Genomic DNA, 20,642 nt, shown 5'->3' on the forward strand with positions numbered 1-20,642 from the left:
TCCAGCCACCGCTCCAGGTTATACCAGTATAACATACCAGTATCTCTTGAGATGGCTGAAGTAGCTTCATCATTGGTGAGCTATGTGAACTTTCTCCCATGCTTCAGGCACTTCCTGATACTGGTGCACATTGTAACTTAACCAGCGTCCCTTGTGATTGTTTTCTCTCACCAGACTGTACATTTTATGAGGTCAGGGGTTGTCTGTTTATTCCTTTTATTCCCATATATGTGGCACAGAACATGTTAATTGAAAAATCAGGGAAAGGTGTACTAGACATGATTCATGTTTGTTTGCTTGAGAAGACCTAGAGGGGAAGGAGCATTTGAAGATCAGGAATAGGTACATCGTGGAAGAGGTGAGCAGGGCTGGCCTCAGCATTCTGCACAAGCCAGCTTTGTGTGTATCAGCTTTGCCATGCGTTCAGAAATGGAATGGATTTGTTACCACTCCAGTCTCATTTTAACCTCTTGTTTGCAGCCTGTTCTCTCCATCTCTTGTTTCCACCTTTCCTCTCTCATACACAAATCATTGTCATGTGTAACTAAATAAAGGTGAAAATTGAGACTGGCAACTTTTGATTAGGTTCATTTGGTGGCCAGCAAGTAATGCCTGTGAACATTAAAATAATTATTAAAGTAACCCAGAAAGTAATTAAAATTTTTCTACCTAAAATGAGCTTATGGCTTTATTTTAGTATCTTTCATTTGTCTTAAGAAAATAAGACAAATTTATTGTTAGATTGGCATTAGAATTAGTTTGGTTCATCTTCGGAGTGGTGCTAAGTGGAAGGATCAGTAACCATTTGTAGCTCTGGTTCCCTACCTTATCTTCCACTTGGTTTCTTCAGTGGTGCTGAAATCACAAATGGCGGAGTGAGAGGTATGGAAGAACGTCACGTTGGCCTGGCAAAGTGATCTGTACAGGAAGCTGATTCGGAGTTCATGATTTGCTTTGGTGTTCTCTTGAGGCTCTATTAGTGGTATTTCTTCATGTTGTTGAATCCATTCCTGTCTCATGTAAAAGAAAAGAAGTTGGAAATGTTTCTACATTCAGTGGTAAAACTGTGACTAAAAGAGACATTTGATCTCATGCTTTCTCATTGGTCTTTTCTGTAGCCTTTTTACACCCTGTTGAATAACCCATTCTGGTTTCTAATAGCCAATTAGAGTTTAAGCTTTAAAGGTCTTGACTCAGCAGTATTTACAATTTTTTAAGTTGGCTAGGTGCTCTTAGGAGAAAAGACTATTATTGCCTGCCCAGTTATCAAAGGGAAGGAGATAGCAAGTCTATTTTTAGGGTATGTGTGAGGTCAGTAGCATAGATTAGTTTGTCCTTTGATAGTTGGTGAGAAAAAGGATTAACGGTCACATTAACCAGCGTTTATACATACTGCGGTGGTGCAAATTTCTTTGGAAGCTATTAAATCACTTTAATTCTTTCGAAAATATTTTATTTAAAATGGAAATAACTTTGTTTTTATTTACTTCTAAGAGATGAAAATGTGTATAGATTTCAAGAAGAAACAATATAACTAATCACGGTTACTTTTTCATCTTGCCATAGTGTAGATGTATGTTCTCTGTGAGTATAGGTTTCTCCAAAAGAAGAATGTTTTGGCTTTACAGATGAAATGCTCTCAAGGAATTTCAAGGAATATTTAGATGAACCAAATGTGTTGAGCCACATCATTGTTAAATTGTGGGAGTGACTCTAGCTGACCCTCCTCAGTCTCTCTGATTCCCCAGTGTGAAGAGTACTTTGAAGTCTTGAATACCAGATGATTCCCATGGAGGTTTTTCTCTAATAGAAGAGACAAAAACTCTCAAGTGTTTTGTTTCAATTCTTTCTACAGTAAGAATTGAAAAGACTTTCTAACCTACTTGGTTGTACAATGTGAAATCTGATACTTTGAGAAAGAATTGGTAATTCTGGGCTAGAAAAGTGATCATATCTTATTTTTTAAGACAATTTCATAGGCATCTCATTTGAATCCACTCCTGACAACCTTGGGGTAGGGAAGAGCACTTCATATTACATGTATTCTCATCTATAGGAACCAAGTCCTAAAGCCAAGGCATAAATCTAATATAATAAATTGTGGCATTGGTTTGAACAGTGCTGTTCAATAGAAATATAATGCAAACTATATATGTAATATAAAATTTTCTGGTAGTCACATTTAAAAGTAAAAAGAAAAAGTGAAATTAATTTGAATAGACATATTCAAATTAATATATATTTTTATAAATGAGAACGATATCATTTTTAAAATTTTATTTATTTAAAATATATATCATTAAAAAAAATTTTTTTTCTGGCCTGCCTGCTGCATATCTGCAGACATTACGTGAGTGGTGGAATTCAGGTGGACTTAGACCTCTCAGGCTCTTCCTCAGCCCCAGCAGGTTATACCTTATAGGAATAATAAGACCAGAGTTTTGAAACCTTCTAGCTGTTCAAGAAGAATATATTTTGTTTAACTCATATGTACAAAATATTTCTATATGTGATCAAATTAAACGCTAATGACATGAAAAAGAATTTTTAAGTCTTTTAGAGCTCTGGTCAATATGTGACATCTCAACTTGCACTAGCCACATTTCAGGTGCTCAGTAGCCATGTGTGGCTAGCACCTACTCTCTTGGTCAGCACAGGTCTGGAACTTGGAGCTTTAGTTCCAGTCACCATTCACCGTATCTAGTTTCAGACCATTCTAACTAAAAAAGCATGGGTGTGATGTGTCATCAACATAGCTTTGTCAAGTGGAACATGCCTCGTGAGATATTTATTCAAAAATAATTTTTTGTATTATATAGAATTCCTGTTGGCAACAAGCTAAAGTCTCTTTCTTAAAATCATCAGCAATTGTTACACATACACAAAAGCATATCAACTGTATGTACTCAATAGTCATATGCATTTATATTTTAGCTATAGGGCAGAAAAAAACATGCACAGAAATCACATTTTTAACTCTCCTGTGGGGAAAATAAATGCATTTATGAGGAGATAGAAAATAAGGATAGAATGGCCCATGGTGATGGTTGCTAGGGAAATTTGAATTCACTTTGGGATATTAGAAAGAAATTAATGCCAAGATTGAGGCAATCGAGTTAGACACGCTTATAACAGAGATGAATTTCTTATTATAATTAACCTTTTCTTTATTAACTTTGAGATTTTCCATAAATAGATAACGTTATTCATTTTGCCATTTTTTATTTTCTGTGATGTCATCTTTATAAGACACTTTTTACCTGAGTTTTTTTTTCTTTTTTTTAAACACCAAGTACTCAGTCACTGTTCCTGTCTCGTGCTAATTAAAGGAAGAGAGCCCGAGTTTTTTATGAGCAAAGAGGCAAAGGCAGATTTCTTAAAATGGAGCAATACAGATTATTCTATGAAGATGATGAAAATATTCACCATGGCAACGGTCTGCTTTACCCATAATGCAAAATACCCATTTGCATTTGTTTTGGCTTAGAATTTTGAAATCAGCATCCACATATTAGAGAACATGGGGAAGGTAATATACTCCATAGACTGAAGAAAGGCCGAGATTTAATTTTGATCGGAATTGAAATTTGAATGCTTTCCTGAGATGAATGTGTCTGTGCGTGTGTGAGGGAAATGGGGAAGGGGTTAGTCCCAGTCTAATTCAACAAATACAGGAAATCTGTTTGCATGGTCACATTCTTCTTAACTCCCTTTGTCTGGCTTTCAATTATAATTTCTGTTTTCCCTGGTCCTGACTTATAAATTGTATATTAACTATTTCTTATACAGAACCACAGTCTCGTTGGATGAAGTTTAGGGGTAAATATATAGGCGAAGTATTGAAATAAGTGCTTTGGGAGGTAGGAGGAAGACACCAATCTGATACCGTCAGCAAGCTTCAGTCTGGAGAAAGAAGTCAGGCACTCATCCTCAGCTATGATCGCAGAGCAGGGCAGGGATCAGAGCAGATATGCTATGCGACGTAAAAACATACGGTTTTCTGATTATTCTCTTGGGGCCCCACTGGCTTCTCTAGACCAGTTTCCCCTCCACCGTGTGTACCAACCCTTTAGCTCTTGACACTCTTGCTTATACCAAACTTCTGGTTGCTTCTCCACGTTGACCGAGAAATGCCTTGACATTGTTGGGAGGAAGAAACTTTGAGTCGATCTAATAATTAAATCTACATGAGATAGATTAACCAGAAAAAACACACCAAATTTAATACATATGTAAGCATGGGCACCCCACATATATGTGAGAGTCGGAGATCCCACATACATGAGTCTCAGGGACAGAAAGTTAAAATGTATATGTGGCATTCTGAGCTACGGATGAGGAAAGGTGCCTTGGGGCTCAGAAGTTCCTTGCAGGATAAGAAGAGTAGATGTTCAGTAATTAGTTGTTTGCCCTGCAGTACACCTTATTATGGGCAAGGCCCCTAATTCAAATTCTTCTCATAGGTAAAAGGGGAAGCAGAAGTTTTTCTTAAATCCAAAGGATCTCTGTTGCTTTTAGTTCAAAATGATCTGCATAGCACAGAGGCCTATATTGGGGTGACTGGCTCTGAACCCCAACACCTCATACTCCTGTCTCCTCCCCAGTGCTCCATCCTAGCATTCTCTTAGCATCTTAGGATTTACAGTTTTCACAGTTTACTTTTCTAACATCCTTACACCACAGTTTCTTGCCTTCAAATACAGTGATTTTCTATCCATTTTACTTAGGCAATCCTCTCCTTATACTTAGTTCTTCCTCTGAAATCTTGAACTCTGTCGTCTCCCAGCTTTCTTGAGCTTATATCTCCTTCTTGCTTCAGTGAGATCTCTGAGTTCTTACCCTGCTTTCACTTGCTGCTAGTCTTCTGGTTACTTTAAAACCAGACTCTCTCTACCAACCCCGAGTCCCATGGTCAGACCTCACCTCCCATCCCTGATGTGGATCAGTCCTACAGGTCAGCTTCTTTGCTCCTGCTCGTGGACTGTGGTGCACAGCTGGAGAGGAAGTGCCAAGTTACAGCTGTGTAAATGGTGGAGACTGGGTTTTGTAATTTGGCTAAAATTTTTTCTAAGTACCTCTATATAAAGCATCAGAACATTTCATTTTTACAAAGACAGAGGAAAAATAACTTTTGTCTCTAACTCATTCAGCTCTTTTAAAATTTATTTTCCCCCCTCTCTTTAATTCCCACCCCCCCACTTCCACCCCTGACCTATGGATGTTACCGTTTTCCCTTAAGAACTGGATCTCTGAAGGCGGTGCGTGCCCAGGGCCTGGCGCACCTGGGGCGTGAACCCTGGACCTTCTGCATGTAAATCAGATGTGCTAACCACTACACTATGAAGCTACCCCTTAAAATTTATTTTTAAATAAACCTTTTATTTGAAGTATGGCATTCATACATAGAAAAGTAGGCAGTTAAGAAAAGTAGGCATTATTCGTAAGTGTGCAGACAAGCATTATCACAAAGGAGACACATGTATGTAATTATCACCCAGATCAGGGAACAGAACGTAACCCACATTTCAGAAGTGCCCTCATGCCCTCTCCGGTCACTTCACTCTCTTCTGATTACTAACCATATAGATTAGTGTTAATGCTTTATACGAATGAAGTTACACCGTGTATGTGTTTGGTCTCACTTCACCTACTATCCTGTTGGTGAGATCATTCATGTTGTGTTGCTCTAGTTTATTCATTTGCATTGCTATGGTATTCTGTTGTCACTTGTACCACAGTTGACTTACTCATTTTACTTTTGGTGGATGATCGCTTCATTTTTTTTGCTGTTGCGAAAAATGCTATGACATTCTCATGTGTGGGTTTCATTGCACATGCGCCTACATGAATGGGGTTTCTGGGGCCCCATTGGCTCTAAGTGTAGTAATGGTTGATACTGGCAAACAGTTTTCCAGAGTTATACCAGTTGACACTCCCACCAACAGACTGTGAGAGTTCCAGTGGCTCCACATCCTCCACAGTTATTCATAATTGTATTAATCCTATGTCATTCCCTCCATTTTTATTTAAAAGTGTCTGGTCTCCAGTATTCTAGGTATCATTCTTTCCTGGAGTCTTGATCCTTCAGTCTCTAAGTGTTCTACTCTGTGTATTTTTAACCTTTCTATTCTCTTTTCTTTTGACTTATAAACATGCTATACATTTCTCATTTCAAAACAAACTTTCTTTGCACACCTATCACACTCTACGGCTTTGCTCTTGTCCTTAAGAGCCAGGTTCCTCAAAACACACTAGTCAGTCACAGCTGTCTCTACTCACATACTTCAACTTCTGTAGTCAGATGTATCCCATTGCAACCCCCGCACAAAGCCTTAACTAGATCAGATTAGGCCTGGGACACCAATAATGTTCTGATCGTCAAACCTAGTATATACATTTCAGTGTCATTTATTTACATAACAGATTTTGAATTCTTACTATATGGAAGGCACTGCAAAGTGAGAGGGATAAAGATTAAAAGATACCTCTCAAACACTATAGTAGTTTATATGCTAGTAGAATTGACAGGTTTATAAGAAGATGATGAATTGTCATACCAGATACTGTTTATTTGGAAGGATCATACCAGCTTGTGTCGGAATTGTTCTAATGCTTTACATGCATTATTTTATTTAATCCCTACAGCGAAGTAGGCATTGTTACTTATTAATTCCTATTTTGCAGACAAAAACATTTAAGACTTAAAAAGGCTAGAAACTTGCCTGTGGCCAAGCATTTAGAAAGCTCAGTTTGAATTTGAACCCAGATCTGTGTTTAGCACTCACAGTGTTAATGGGCAGAGCCGCTTCCATAATTCAGTATGCTACTATTTTCCAGAAATGTCTGCCCTTGTGAAGTGAACTGGCAGAACTGCTGCTTCTGCCTTTGAGTTGTGGGGGGAGGAGATGGATGTCCGGGGAAGGCTTTGTGTTGGTCGATTGATAGATGTTCTAAAATCAGAACATATTTAGATCCGAAATAGATAATTCAGTTCAACATCCTTAATTTAAGTTGAGCCCTAGAGAAGCAACATGTCCAAAATGATCAGGCTTTTCTTGTGAAAATCCTGACAACAGATTCCTCCTCTAGTATTTATTTCACCCAAACTCCTGAACTATGTGCTACCTTAAATGTCCCCTTAGAACATGACTAAAGGAGAGGAATAGTATAAATCCCAAACCCACCTCACCACAGTAATTAGAATGGGGTCTATAACACACTGTGTTTATAAGTTGTTAAAACAAAATCTCTATGTCCAGGGGTGTTTACTGATAGACTGCTTACTTACAAGAGGAGTGCGGCCTGGGAGCCAGGCTGCCTAGGTTTCTATCTTGCTCCCCTTGGTAGCTTAGATGCCGCTGTCTCTGTTCCTTCATTTTACAGTGGGGATAATAGTAGTACCTCCCTCAGAATTGTTAGGAGAATTGAAAGAATTAATATGTGTAAAGTATTTTGAAAAGTACCTGGCACATAATAAGTAGTCACTTTTAGTTACTATTAAAATGATGGTTTCCATCTCAGTCTGTTTCCTGAGTGCCTGCTTTTTCATTTCTCATTGAGAGTGGGGAGCTGGGCATTTGTATTTAAAAAACGCATTGAAAAGCAGATAAGTATACTTAATGTTATTTCTCATTGTTATTAACTTATCTGACTGTATTAATAGCCCTAATAGTACATATTAACATACAGAACTGAGTATCACACATGGGAGTAAACACTCAAAACTCTTAGACAGCAAAGAGTATAATTTCTACCTTCCTATGTTTTCTTCAGTCCTCCAGCATTATTAAAAGCCTAGTTAGAGTGAAGCCACCATCACCATGTGTGACCAGGAGGCAAAACCTTCAACTGAGTACTTAGAGAATAAGAAGGAACGAGAATACATTAGACTCAGTCATTGGACAGGATAGCAGTGGGAGTCACTTCTCGTGAAAATGGCAGTACATCTCAAGAAACTTAGAGAATTACACTGTCAAAGACAGGGAGTGTTCCAGTGAGTTTATTCAAGTTTCTCTTTGAAGGTCAGAGAATTGCTGATAACTACACTCCCAAAGAATTGGGAATGGAGAAAGATGTGATTGAAGTTTATCAGGAACAAATAGTTCTTTTGTACTGTGCTGTTCAAAATGGAAATGGCACTCTATCTCATTAAAACATTTGGTAATTTGAATTCTAATGCCCATTGTTCATTATTGTTTATTTTCATTGTGCTGATGATTTTTGATGATCAAACTGCAGGCCCCTTCTTAGTGCTCTCTCATTTTTAAATGTTATATACATGCACAGCAAGACCACCTGTTTCGGCACTGGGCATTTTCAAGCTTGTGGTAAGACGGACTGATGCAGGTCTTCGTAATGACTTTCTAACCAGCCCTAAAGTTCAGGTGTGTGATGGCCTCTCTCTGGGACTATGACTTTCAGTGACAGATGGACGTTTTTCAGAGAGCTGAACTGTGGAAAAGTTGACCTTTCCTTAACTTGAAGCTACTTTCAAAATCTGAGTGTCTGGAGCAAAGGAAGAGGAATATGACAGATGAGTCAAGATGGCAGATATGGTGAGAGTAAAGACTAAGTCCAAAAATGGTTTCACCTAAGAGAAAACATTTTAAGACTAAAGAAAAAATTTCAGAAGATCCTAGAAAAGTTCTGTTTTCATTAGCAGTTCATAAAATTGTGCATGCAGAAGTGTATATAACAGAACACTGCTCTTTTTGCTTTTATTTGTACTTTTGGGCCTGGGATACGGGTTTTAAATGGACATTGCTGTTCCAGCTTCATTAAAATAAAGACATTTGTAAAAACTAAAAAAGAAAAAAAAGCCTACTTGGAGTAGTTAACTAGTATTAACATATTTAAAATGTTTTTCTTTTTACTTTCTAGAAATACATTTAGGTGACTTTTAAATATTGCTAATCCCAAGCAACTTCCTAGTGAGGAGGAAGTTGGCTGCACAGGTTGGAGTTAGCCTCTGGTGAGCGGGGAGGGGGCACGATCCAGATTACATGAGGGTGCATTTTTGCATGTGGTTTAGAATATCACAGGGATTTGCTTGCGAACCTAGACATTTGTACTATTTATCAAACACACAACTAAATTATATTTGTCCAAATTAATCCCTTAAACATACTAGTTCCTGACTTGTCCATTTTACTTCTTAACATTGCTCTAGTCGATCATTTTTGACTATTGTGTTTTTATGTCAGGTTCCTGAATTCTATGATCTGAACTCAATCCAATCCAATGTGTTTTCTCTACTTATAATAGTAACCCTAAGACATTCTTTGACGTTTCTCAAAAACCTCAATATTAAATATTGTTTATGTCAACCAACATTAAGGTCATTACAGCATAGTGCTTTCTAAGAAACCAAAGAAATATGCAAGAATTTTGGAATTAAACATTTTATTTTTATTTCTAAATTTTTTCCTTTTTTCATTAACGTCTTTGGAATGACTCCAGATATTTTGAGAAACCACCCATCAGTGTGTATTATTTTTCTGCTTCCTGTTATCCTAGAAATAGCTGAAAGAGACAAGCAACTTTTCTTCCTATTTGTGATTTTAGGATATTCACAAATAAAAGTTTTTCTTAATGGCATATTTCTCTCACATTCACATAACGTATGTTGTGTACATAAAGTACATGTTAGTTTCTTAGCAGATTTGTTAACATTTCTTGTAATGTGGATATTAAAGTGATAAACATCAGTCTTGGCTTCCATCAGCATATGACAGGCTTCCTCAGCTCCCCTCTGAGCGGTATCTCCTCTCTGGGTTCCATTGTCCCACCCCTTTGTGTCCCCGGATACAGGGTCTCCTGGTGGCCCTCTCTCCTCCCATCACTGCTCCTTTTTCAAATAGCTCCTTCGCCTTCCCTCTCCTCCGAGCTCTCACCCCCACTTGCAATTTAGCAGTTGTCTCCAACCACAGGTGCGTGTTGAAAGGATGGGGGAGGTGTTTATTCAGTAAGGCTGGGGACATGACATACCCTCCAGTTGTGAAGCCCTGAGAACCTGTTCAGTGAGTGAAACTATGTGCTTAAGGGTACGGCAGGTAAATAAGTACGTCCAGCAGAGTGTTGTGTAACAGAGAGGAGGAAGCAGTTAACACTGCCTGTGGCGATCAGGGAAAACTTTAGAGAGGAGGTTAAAGGTAAGAGAAGTTTTGATAAATGGCTGCTGCAGGCACCCACAGTGGGAGAAAGTGGAGCAAGAGAAAAGGTGGACATTTCAGACAGGGAAAGCATGCAGGAACACAAGTGTTCTACAAATAGGGACTGCTCTTTATTCCTTTGTGTTTCCTCTAATCTTTGGTTTCCTTGTGTAGTTGGTCCCAGACCAGGACACTTTCAGTGCTATAGTTCCATCTTTAACTTTTAGATAAAGGTCTTCCTTTATTTTCACCTACGTTTAGCCATATTACACCTTAACTTTTCTTCACTATTTTGAAATAGACCATCTCTCATCTCTGCCAGATTCTGTTTCCCTTCTCTTATATGAAGGTCCTTGTGCCTACGAGGTGTGTATTTTTTATCTCTAGCTGAGTACCTGAAATTTCACTCTGCTAGGGGAAACTAATGACCATCAGGAAGCATGGTTTGGGGCTTCAAAATGAAATGCGAAATACTGGGGCTACAGGGTAGGAAAGATCTCACTTGTCACTGCTTGAATTCCACACACAGACATGATCTTTAAAATCCCTGTGTGTATGCCATCACTGGTCAGACTTCACATTTTGTATCTTGCTGGAATAGGTAAATACATGGGGAACATGTTTCAAAGCATTCCTTTTCTTTCCTCAGTGATAAAATAATAGAAAACCTCCCTTCATTCATTCAGCAACTGTTTTTTGAATGCTAATAACTGGTGATTTTCCTAGCCTAAAATATTTAATATAGTGAAATTTTTCTTTCCCTTTATAGTTTTTGTGTTTCTTCTCAATTTTTCTCTAAGGCCTTCCTCACTCAAAAGAGCATTAAAAGTTCTCACACATTTACTTCTTTCTCTTTTTAATCAACTACAAAGTTTCATAAGCACTTCACAGCTTGGTATGATTTTAAGATTGCGAGAAGGAAAAAAAAAATAGCCGCAGACCATCTAGGTTAACATGTAGCTTAATCTTGAAAAAAAAAAAAAAAAAAAAAAGAAATCAAGGCAGGTTATCAGTTGCAAATGTTGCTCGCCTTCTTGGGAACTAGCGCCTTCCATTATCTTCAGTTCTCTATTCTCAGGGTAGAAAGAAGTCGAAGACCTCAGTAGGAGATTGACAACCTCAGTGACTAAAAAAGCCTGATGAACTCTGTCACTCTGATGCTCAGTCAGAAGTCAGACTGGGCAGAGGAGACACTCTATAGATCCAACTGATTTGGAATTTGGAGATTTAAAAAAGGCAAGCAGAAAACTGGAGGATGTTTTTTCAGTCACTGCCAAAATGGGGCGTGATTCAGCTTGTTTATATAATCTAGTACTGAGCACTTACTAAATGGACCCTGCAACTACTTGTTGATAATCTGCTACATATTTCATCACACTCTGGATATGTTTGAATAAAATTACGAAAAAATTTTTTTTATTTGATTGAGTTTTCAGACTATGTTTGAACCTGCAAGTCATTTAAAGTAAATTATCACTCACTTTGCTCTGTAAATAGAATTGGCAGTATTAGGAAAGAATCCCTAGAGACACTGCATGGGACCAAGTGTCTGCTTTTTGTCTTCTACAGTATGTGACTGTTGCATACATCAACACTTGAAAAATTGCCTTTGTGCAAAGAGGCTCCTTCATTGTTGCTAGGGAACCCAATAACTGTTTCTTATGATCTTGAGGTTTTAATTCATCTCTAGTACTACACAATGAAGAACAGTTAAATGTTTTAAACATTCTTTGGAAAAAATACTGAAAGCCATTTAATAGTCTATTTAAAATTTCTTTAGCAGTACACACATTAAGAAAATCTCAATATAAAGTAAAAATAGGCAGTCACCTTTCTTAAAATCTAAATTTTCAAAAACTAACTGCTGTTAACAGTTTGGTATATCTTTCTAAATTATTTTTATACATATGGAACTTTTCTAAGGTACTCTTTTTAAGATAAAGTAATTTTTATGTATGAAGAAAGCATGAAAGATCCTGTCATGAAAACTAAGTTGAATTTTATTCTGACTGTCCCAGAAGTACTAAGAGCAAGATTAGGACTTGAATTTAGACACATTTATATGTCTGGTATTGTTTAACTTTTTTTTTTTTTTTACAAAATACCCAAAAAGCACAGTAATCAGTAAGTTTAATATAGCAAATTTTCATTCTCATATATTCCTACCTCCATATTTTGGGCTATGTCTTGATTTGTTTTGGAATGAAATTTTCATTCTGGAGCACACTCAGATTGTTTTTATTTTAATACATAAAGTATTAATATCCAGACAGATGCAGATGACAAATTGTAGTAGCTGTAGAAAGGAGATCTTCAAGCAGCAGGAACAGATTCTGGTGGATTAATACTCTCAGCATTTCTAAACTTGATCAAACTAATAAACTATCACCCATTCTTTTCTGCTCAGGAGCTACAACAGGAGGTAGAGGTACCCACAATTTCTCCATCCCTAATGGAGCTAGTGATTTCATGTTAAATCAGGACATGCATTTTAAAAATTCACTTAAAAATAGAAAGTAGTATGGGAAGAAGATAAGCTCATCACCATCTAGAAGATATGAAAAAACTGTGGAGCCTACCTTAGCTTCACAATAAAGTTTATAAAGGAAAAGAAAAAAACTTCTAAGATAGCATATGCTAAGGCCAAGCAGGTGATACAGATGGCAAAAAGTAAAATACTGTGAGCATTCATGGGAGAGAAAAATCATGGTAGGCTAGAGAGAAAAATCATGGTAGGCTAGAAGAATGCTTTGGTGAATGAGGTAGGAATGGAACTGAGCTTATTAGAAATAATCAAAAGTATGTATTTGGAGAGTTGAATATTCAGAGGAGACACTTGATATTATACACAACTATCAAATCATATAATTTCAAATAGAAATGCGGACATGAAATGCAGATTGGAATAGTATGAACTTTTTGGGGCAATGTTAATTAGGGTTGAATTCAGTGGGTTTGGTTGGTGTATCATCAGTCTTTCTGTGTATCTCACCAACCCAAACTCTAGAGGTTTAAAACAAAAATCACGTTAGTTCTTCATCCTGTGGGTTGCGGTTTAGGCTAGCCTGGGATGGGAAGTCCTGGGTGCTCCAGGACGGGGCTAGGGGTTCTCAGCTGGCTGCAGCTGTTGGTTGAACACCTCAGTTCTCTCCTACGTGGTTTGTTCATTTGGTGGCAGGTGGCAGGGGTCCAAGAGGGCAGGAGTGGGGGCAGCAAGACCTCTCGAAGCCTAGCCTTGAAGTTCACACAGCGCCAGCCTCTGATTTAAGGGAGCAGAGAGTTTGTGTTCATTTTTCATCTGCTCTTTGAGGAGTGCACTTAAATGTAGCTAAAAACTTAGAAATGGTGCTGGAATATAAGTGGTCTTGAATGTAATCAGGCTTTTCTCTTATATTTAATCTATTGGCTTTAATTTTAACATTTTTACAAGTGATAGTGTGTATTAGCTTCTTGTAGGGCTAATGGAAAGGATCATGGGATGGCTAACAATTCTTCATTTTGGTCTGTTCTGTTGGAATTTATCATTTGAAAAGTAGCATCAAAGTGTAGTCATGGAGAGTTGGGACTTGAATTTACTTACTCTAAGTTTTTCTCTAATGTGTTTATTTTTCTGGTGGGACCAGGGGAAGAGAAGGAGAGAGAGCCAGGACCCATGTACCATAATCTTAGTGCTTCAGGCCTCTTCCAGGTCATTATCCAGCCCCGAAAGTCCGTGCTGAGAGATGTAGAGGTCTGAATGGTAGAGCTTCTGGAGTTTACTGTTTAGTTGAAACATTCGTTCTACATACATTAGATATTTGAATTTATACGTAAGAAAATGTCGAGTCCTCATAAGAAAAACAGAGATTGACAGACTAGTGCTATGCAGACTTTTAGAATGTAAATAGTAAAATAAAATTAGGTTTCGTGTGATAGTTCATTTATAGACCAAATTTGCATTGTATATCAAGTTGGCTTGTTTAAACTTCAGTCTTATCAGACCTGCTTTTGTGTGTGATTTGATATAGCTTGGTATTTCTTCTTTTATGTAGATCAAGAAATTGTGCCACTTTGCTCAATAACTATTTCTACTTTTTATGCATAGAAAAGAGAATAGTTTTGTTGTAAGCAATTAGCAGCAAGGAAGACACTTTTTTAATTCTTATAGTGTTTCAATGGGTTTAAGCCATCTCTTTAACAAACTCAATCAGAAGAGTTTCTTAGAATTTTTGTTTGGGGCTCAGGACATCTTATTTTGGCTTTTACATATTTTTCAAATATTACCATTCAGCATTAATTCTGTCTTTTAATGTTGATCTAAGTGGAAGTTTTATATAAATTTTAGAATAAGTTATGGAATTTTAAGATGTCTTTTAAAAAATAATATAATATGACTGACTTTTTCAGAAGTGAAATAGGAAGGGATGAAGGAAATGTTTTAAAGATAATATTGATGTCAACTATTTGGTAAATTTAAAATATAAATTGATAGTTTTCTCTTTTTGAATTGTCATAAATTTGCTGCTTAGAAATATAACCTGTCAGCTCATAGACACACACACAAAAAGAAACAGAAAAAACATTTTTTTTGCTTGTGATGAGAACTCTTGGGGTCTACTCTCTTAGTTTAGAAATATTTTTAAGCAGTCAATAAAAATTATGGAATCAAGTTTAATAAAAATTTAGAATTGAAGTCTTGGCAGAAAACATGTCAAAATTCATCAGCATGTGCCCCAGTGACAAAGAATTCCCAGTGTGTTTGTGGCACCGAGGCAAGCATGAATTAATGTAGCCTTGAATTAGTATGGCACAACTGACCTTTCAGACACTAGTAGCGAAATTTAGTTTTGAACATCTACGTGCATATAAAACGGCCTCTACAAACAGAAACACGGTGGGAAGTTCACCGTGCTTTTAATTAAAGGAAGTTGTATTCAATAAGAGAGAGATTAATATTCTCATTTCATTTTTACAAAGGCATAAACTAAAAACTGCACCATTGAGTTTGAATCCTTGTTACTCTGGTCCCAAATCTCATCCCGTGCATCCTTGCCCTTCTGAGTGGGCTGAGAGTGCCGAGTGTGCAGATGCATAGTCCATGTGTATGTTTCTTTTTCCAGATTTCACCAGAAGTTTGAGTATTACTACTCCTGACCAGATGATTGAAAAGGCCAAAGGGGAAACTGCCTATTTGCCATGCAAATTCACTCTTAGTTCTGAAGACCAGGGACCACTGGACATAGAGTGGCTGCTATCACCGGCTGATAATCAGAAGGTGGACCAAGTGGTAAGTTTGCTAAGTGCTTGCTCACTCAGCAGATGTCTTGTGGAACTAGTCGTAGGTGCCCATCACTGCACTGATCACATAGGTGTGGGGGGCATGGGAACCTGTTAACCTTGTGAAAATTTGGATTGGGAAGTGTGTGCGGGTCAAAAAGAGTGAAGCAGACACAGTAGATTGGCAGAAATGTGTATGATGTGTGGTAAGGGATGGCAAGTAAACTAGACTGTGAGAATTTGATAGAATTGAATTTTTAACTTTACCACAAGGATCCCATTACCCATAAAAGGGTTATCAAGTGTAATATAGAGTAACATCGTTACGTATTATTCAAGTCTGTTTTCCTTATTTCTTCAAGTTAAATATCCTATATAATGAATTTCTTAAGAAGCAAAACAGTCTTCATAGCAAAATAGCAATTTATAAAGTATTTAATCTTAAGTCAAAAAAATTAAATATCAAAATATCGTTATAGAATATTTTCTAATTACAAAGAAATAAGAGCCTAATATAATATAGAAAACCTGGAAAACCAAAAGTAGCACAAAGGAGGAAAATTGCCCAATCTCATCTCCAAATGTGTGTGTGTGTGTGTGTGTGTGTGTGTATCTCACCCTTTGCCTTTTAAGGGTACAGAATATTTCACTTAATTTAGAATGTTGCATATTAGTTTCATCTGACATTTAATTAATAATAAAATCAATATTAATAAATTATATTAGACCAGAGAGCGAAAAATAAGTCCAAATATTTAGAAGGATGTGGTAATACAGTTGACCCTTGAACAACCTGAGTTTGAAATACGCGGGTCCATTATATGTGGGGTTTTTTTTTATTAAAGCTATAAATGTTTTTTCCTTATGATTTTCATAATAACATTTTATTTTGCCTTTATTTTAAGGATATAGTATCTAATATAACACACAAAAGTTGTGTTGATCAACTGTTTATGTTATCAGTAAGACTTCTGGTCAACAGTACACTCTTAGTTAACTTTTTGGGAGTCAGTTATATGCAGATTTTTGAATGTAGGGGAAGGCACTCCTGTACCCCATGTTGAGTGTCAACTGTATATGTATTTGGATGAGAAATTTTATTTTTACTTTTAGTCCATATAAAATAAGGGGTTGTTGTATTGATCAACTGTTTATGTCATCAGTAAGACTTCTGGTCAACAGTACACTCTTAGTTAACTTTTTGGGAGTCAGTTATATGCAGATTTTTGACTGTAGGGGAAGGCACTCCTGTACCCCATGTTGAGGGTCAACTGTATATGTATTTGGATGAGAAATTTTATTTTTACTTTTAGTCCATATAAAATAAGGGGTTATTCAGCCAGTTAATAGCTGAATCGGTGCACTTAGGTCATTACTACTTTTGGCAAGTCCAGGCAGTAAAAGAAGTTTGTAAAGGAAATAATTAAGGTGCTTTCCCAAGTCGTGAATGACTAAGGCCACCTCCCCCCAAGGACATATCTCTGCCCCTGGTTCTGCTGCTGGCAGTTCCTTCTGTTTCCGTAAGCAAAATGAATTGAGCCTGACTCATTCTGTCCACTCAGTCCAGATACCGTGTTCCCTTTCTCCTCACTTTGCTCTACTTTCCCCTTTCTGTTTCCCTGAAGTGCCAGCACCCTGAACAGAGGTCCTGCATACGCCTCACACCCTTGCCAAGTGCAGTGCCATCTCCCTTTCCAGTCTAGGACTCTGTTCCCATGCTTAAGATGAATGAGTGGAGACCACCAGTCTTAGATGCTTCTGGCTTAAGACTCACAAGTGAGGCTCCATGACAGGGAGCTTCTAGAGACCAAGAAGCACAGTGTGCCCTATAGCGTTGTGTGTCCCCTCATGGAAGGAGCTCTGTCCTGAGTGAGAGGCGTAGCCTTGCTGCCTGCTGGACTTGTGAGACAGCGAGCAACCAGGGACTGGGTTTAAGTGCCCATTTGTGGGTTAAAATCCTAGTCTCTAACTGATAACACAGTAAGATCACACCAAAGGAAAATAAATAGAAGGGTTAGGGAGAGACTGGTGCAGAAGAAGATGCTTACATAGAATTTAGCTGCATTATATATTAGATGAGCCTTTATTTTAATATTTTTATTCTAACAGGCAGGGGGAGCAGGGAGGGCTGAGCCCAAGGTATTTCCATCCTCATTCCCTGTGTGATCTCTTTAGTCAGCAAGCATTTACCATGTATTATGCACTTACTATGTGCTCTGTGGTATTTCATATACTTTAATTATATATACTTATATAATTATATAAACAACACTCTAAACTGAGGATTATTATTATACACATGAAGGGAAGAAAATGAAGGCCCAGAGATTTGAAGGAACATGCCCAGGGTCACACATCTAGTAAGAGATACAGCTGGGGTTTGAACCCAGGTCGCTCTGACCCCCCGCTTCCCCCCCGCCCCCATTTTGTACCTTATTTTCCTTTGCACTATCCTGTACTGCCTCCCATGTTCCATAAGCCTGTTTCCCGAGGTGTAAAATGGTAACAAACCTACCTCTCAGAATTGTGATGAGAATTCACTGGAATACTGTATGTGTAAGTATTTTGTACATCTACAAGCCATATAGAAATGTTAATAAACGTATACTGTGCCAACTCAGAGGGATCTGGTTTGCATGTTAGCTGAGTGACTTTGCAAAAGTTGATCTGTGAGAGCCACCTCTTTCCTCAGGCTAAAGATTAAATGTAGATCCTGCCTGGTGGCAAAGAGGAATCAAAATTGCCTTGTAAATGTTTGTTCCCCATTTCTTAACTACTGTTTATAACAGTGTCTTTGTGGGAAAATACTAAGATAGTTTACAAAGCAACTAACAGTGGAGCCACATCTTTGTCAGGCCCTCCTCAAAAGACTACTAAAGTGTAGCAAAAAGAGGAATCGAAAAATAGATGGAACTTTATGGGGCAGTCCAAAGTTAAATACAAAGAAAAATATGACAGCCTCCTTCGAGGACTTCTCAGTGTGGTAGTTGACAGTGGGTGTGGCGAGAAGGTGGAGCAAATGATGTAATAGCTGTGTTTACAGAGTAAGCTGTGGACCCTTCGACTTGATTCTTTTATTGACTTAGCAAACTGCTGTGGAGTACTTCCTAGAAGCAGACACTTAATATATAAATAAAAGCTATTTAGTGAATTAAGAGTGGGGTTAGCATGGTAGGGAAGTCGATGAAACAGAAAAGAACTCAAGTCCCTGCCCTTGAGAAATTCCTACAGATGATATTTATTCTGATTGTACTCTTCATAATTAACATCTCAGATAAAAATTATTCACAGGATGTTTTCTGATTATTGTTTGAGTTTGGCACCTCTGCTTCTTGACCCGTGGGTCTCAGATGACCAGAATGAAGGATTTTCACATTTCTTAGCAAATGTGAAAAATTATTGTGTGTTAAATTAATTTTAGTTATAGTTAGAGCTGACGATTATAATTCTAAGTCATATTTAACACAGAATTTATTTTCCCTCTAAATTTAGCCTCTGGTTATTTCCATTAAAGCCTATAGCAGCGGCTCAGAAAACTCAGTGGAATTAGGAAGGGGTCTTTGCTCTTACAGAAAGGTCCTGTTAACCTGGGCACACATATCGTAAGAGATTTATTTTATGATTTTATTTATTAGAGTCTAGAACCCTCAAATATAAAATATTACCCCTCCCACTTAGTGTTAAGACAAAAGAAAAAATGTCTTTTTTGTTTTTTTGTTAGAGTGTGTGACCATACTCAAGGATCATATTGACTTCCTCCTGTTTTCTTAATGTGTACTTTGAATAATTAGAGGTTTTCTCATAATACTGTGTTCCTACTGTTTTTAGGATCCCACAGTGGCATGCTGTGTCCAGAGCTCCTTTAATGAGACAGAGTTTGCTTGTTTTTTTGTGTGTGTTTTGTTTTTTCTCTGTTTTATTTTGGTTTTCTTTTAGATTATTTTATATTCTGGAGACAAAATTTACGATAACTACTATCAAGATCTGAAAGGACGAGTACATTTTACAAGTAGTGATCTCAAATCTGGTGACGCATCAATAAATGTAACAAATTTACAGTTGTCAGATATTGGCACATATCAGTGCAAAGTGAAAAAAGCCCCTGGTGTTGGAAATAAGAAGATTCAGCTGACAGTTCTTGGTAAGTTATTTGTCATAACGTTACTTATTAACAGGGTGAGTGGGCACAGTATGATAGCAGAAGTATTTATGTGAGACAACACTTAGTTTTATAGAGTAATAATTTTAAACATTTGAAGTAATGCTCATGTATGTCCTCAAAGAGCATAAAACAGAAAGCTAGCATACTTTTTTTAGATAGAAAAAATAAATGACTTTTTTGAGCAGTTCATAAAAGAGTTTGAAAGTAAATGAAGTTCTGTAATATGGAGGAAGAACCCTCAGCCAGGAGTTAGAGGATGCAGGGTTGTTTTGTTTGTTTTTCCACGTTGTCTTTAGATTTGTCCTGAGAATTAAATAGAACCTCTTCATTTCATGGGCTTCAGCCTGCGTTTTTGAAATATGATAAGATATAATTATCCTTAAATCTCTGTTTGATCTCATTCAGTTCAAAATTGTTATGTGTGCTTTAAACTTTTTCAAACTACCCAAAGAATAAATGAGGTTTGTATGATGAGCAATCAGAGTACTTAGAATGGAAGAGACAGAATATGGTTGAAGGAATGTTGAATTGGGATGAGGCCGTTAGACATCATAGTTGTTCAGCCTCCATGAGCATCCCTGTTTTTCATCCTTAGAGTGGGGGATTAGCCACATGGTCACCAGGGTGTCTTGTAGCTCTCTCTAGAACAGTTAAACTGTCAAAGACTACAACATTTATTCTTTTTCTGTAGAGTTTGTGATCATGCACAAGCACTCTAAACCTCTTTAAATTGAGAAATTCTGAAAGGTTATTGCTCATAAATATACTTCTTAAATCTTACTTTGGTAGACTTTACACAAAAGTACAATGGCCGCCATATAGGTAAACAGCTATCTATCACTATTTTATAACAGCAAGTTCCCATTTTGTGACTTAAGTTGTTAGGTTTTGGGGGAGACTTAGAGAGCCACTTTACATAGGAAATGCTGATTGCTAGAATTGCCTACCCTACCATAGCTGATCTCCCCCACATCAACTTCTACCTCATTCCTTTCGTTTTAGAAAACTAATTTAGGGTTAAGTGTGTTGGGTTCCAGACTCATTTTGAATATCACTCTTTTCTTATAAATGAG

General features: G+C 37.3%; 1 protein-coding gene and 1 pseudogene across 2 annotated transcripts in view; both read left to right on the forward strand.

Moving 5' to 3' along the window:
- CXADR (CXADR, Ig-like cell adhesion molecule) overlaps positions 1 to 20,642 on the forward strand; it is a 48,837-nt gene that overhangs the window by 6,036 nt on the left and 22,159 nt on the right. For both annotated transcript variants that reach the window (XM_015586518.2, XM_015586517.2), the window contains exons 2-3: positions 15,251 to 15,417; positions 19,344 to 19,548. In XM_015586518.2, coding sequence (XP_015442004.1) covers positions 15,251 to 15,417; positions 19,344 to 19,548 — 372 coding nt within the window. The remainder of the gene's footprint in view (positions 1 to 15,250; positions 15,418 to 19,343; positions 19,549 to 20,642) is intronic.
- Positions 5,892 to 10,952, forward strand: LOC112476819 (annotated as a pseudogene).

This window comes from Pteropus alecto, unplaced genomic scaffold (genome assembly GCF_000325575.1).
Source record: "Pteropus alecto unplaced genomic scaffold, ASM32557v1 scaffold81, whole genome shotgun sequence".
Classification (NCBI taxonomy): domain Eukaryota; kingdom Metazoa; phylum Chordata; class Mammalia; order Chiroptera; family Pteropodidae; genus Pteropus; species Pteropus alecto.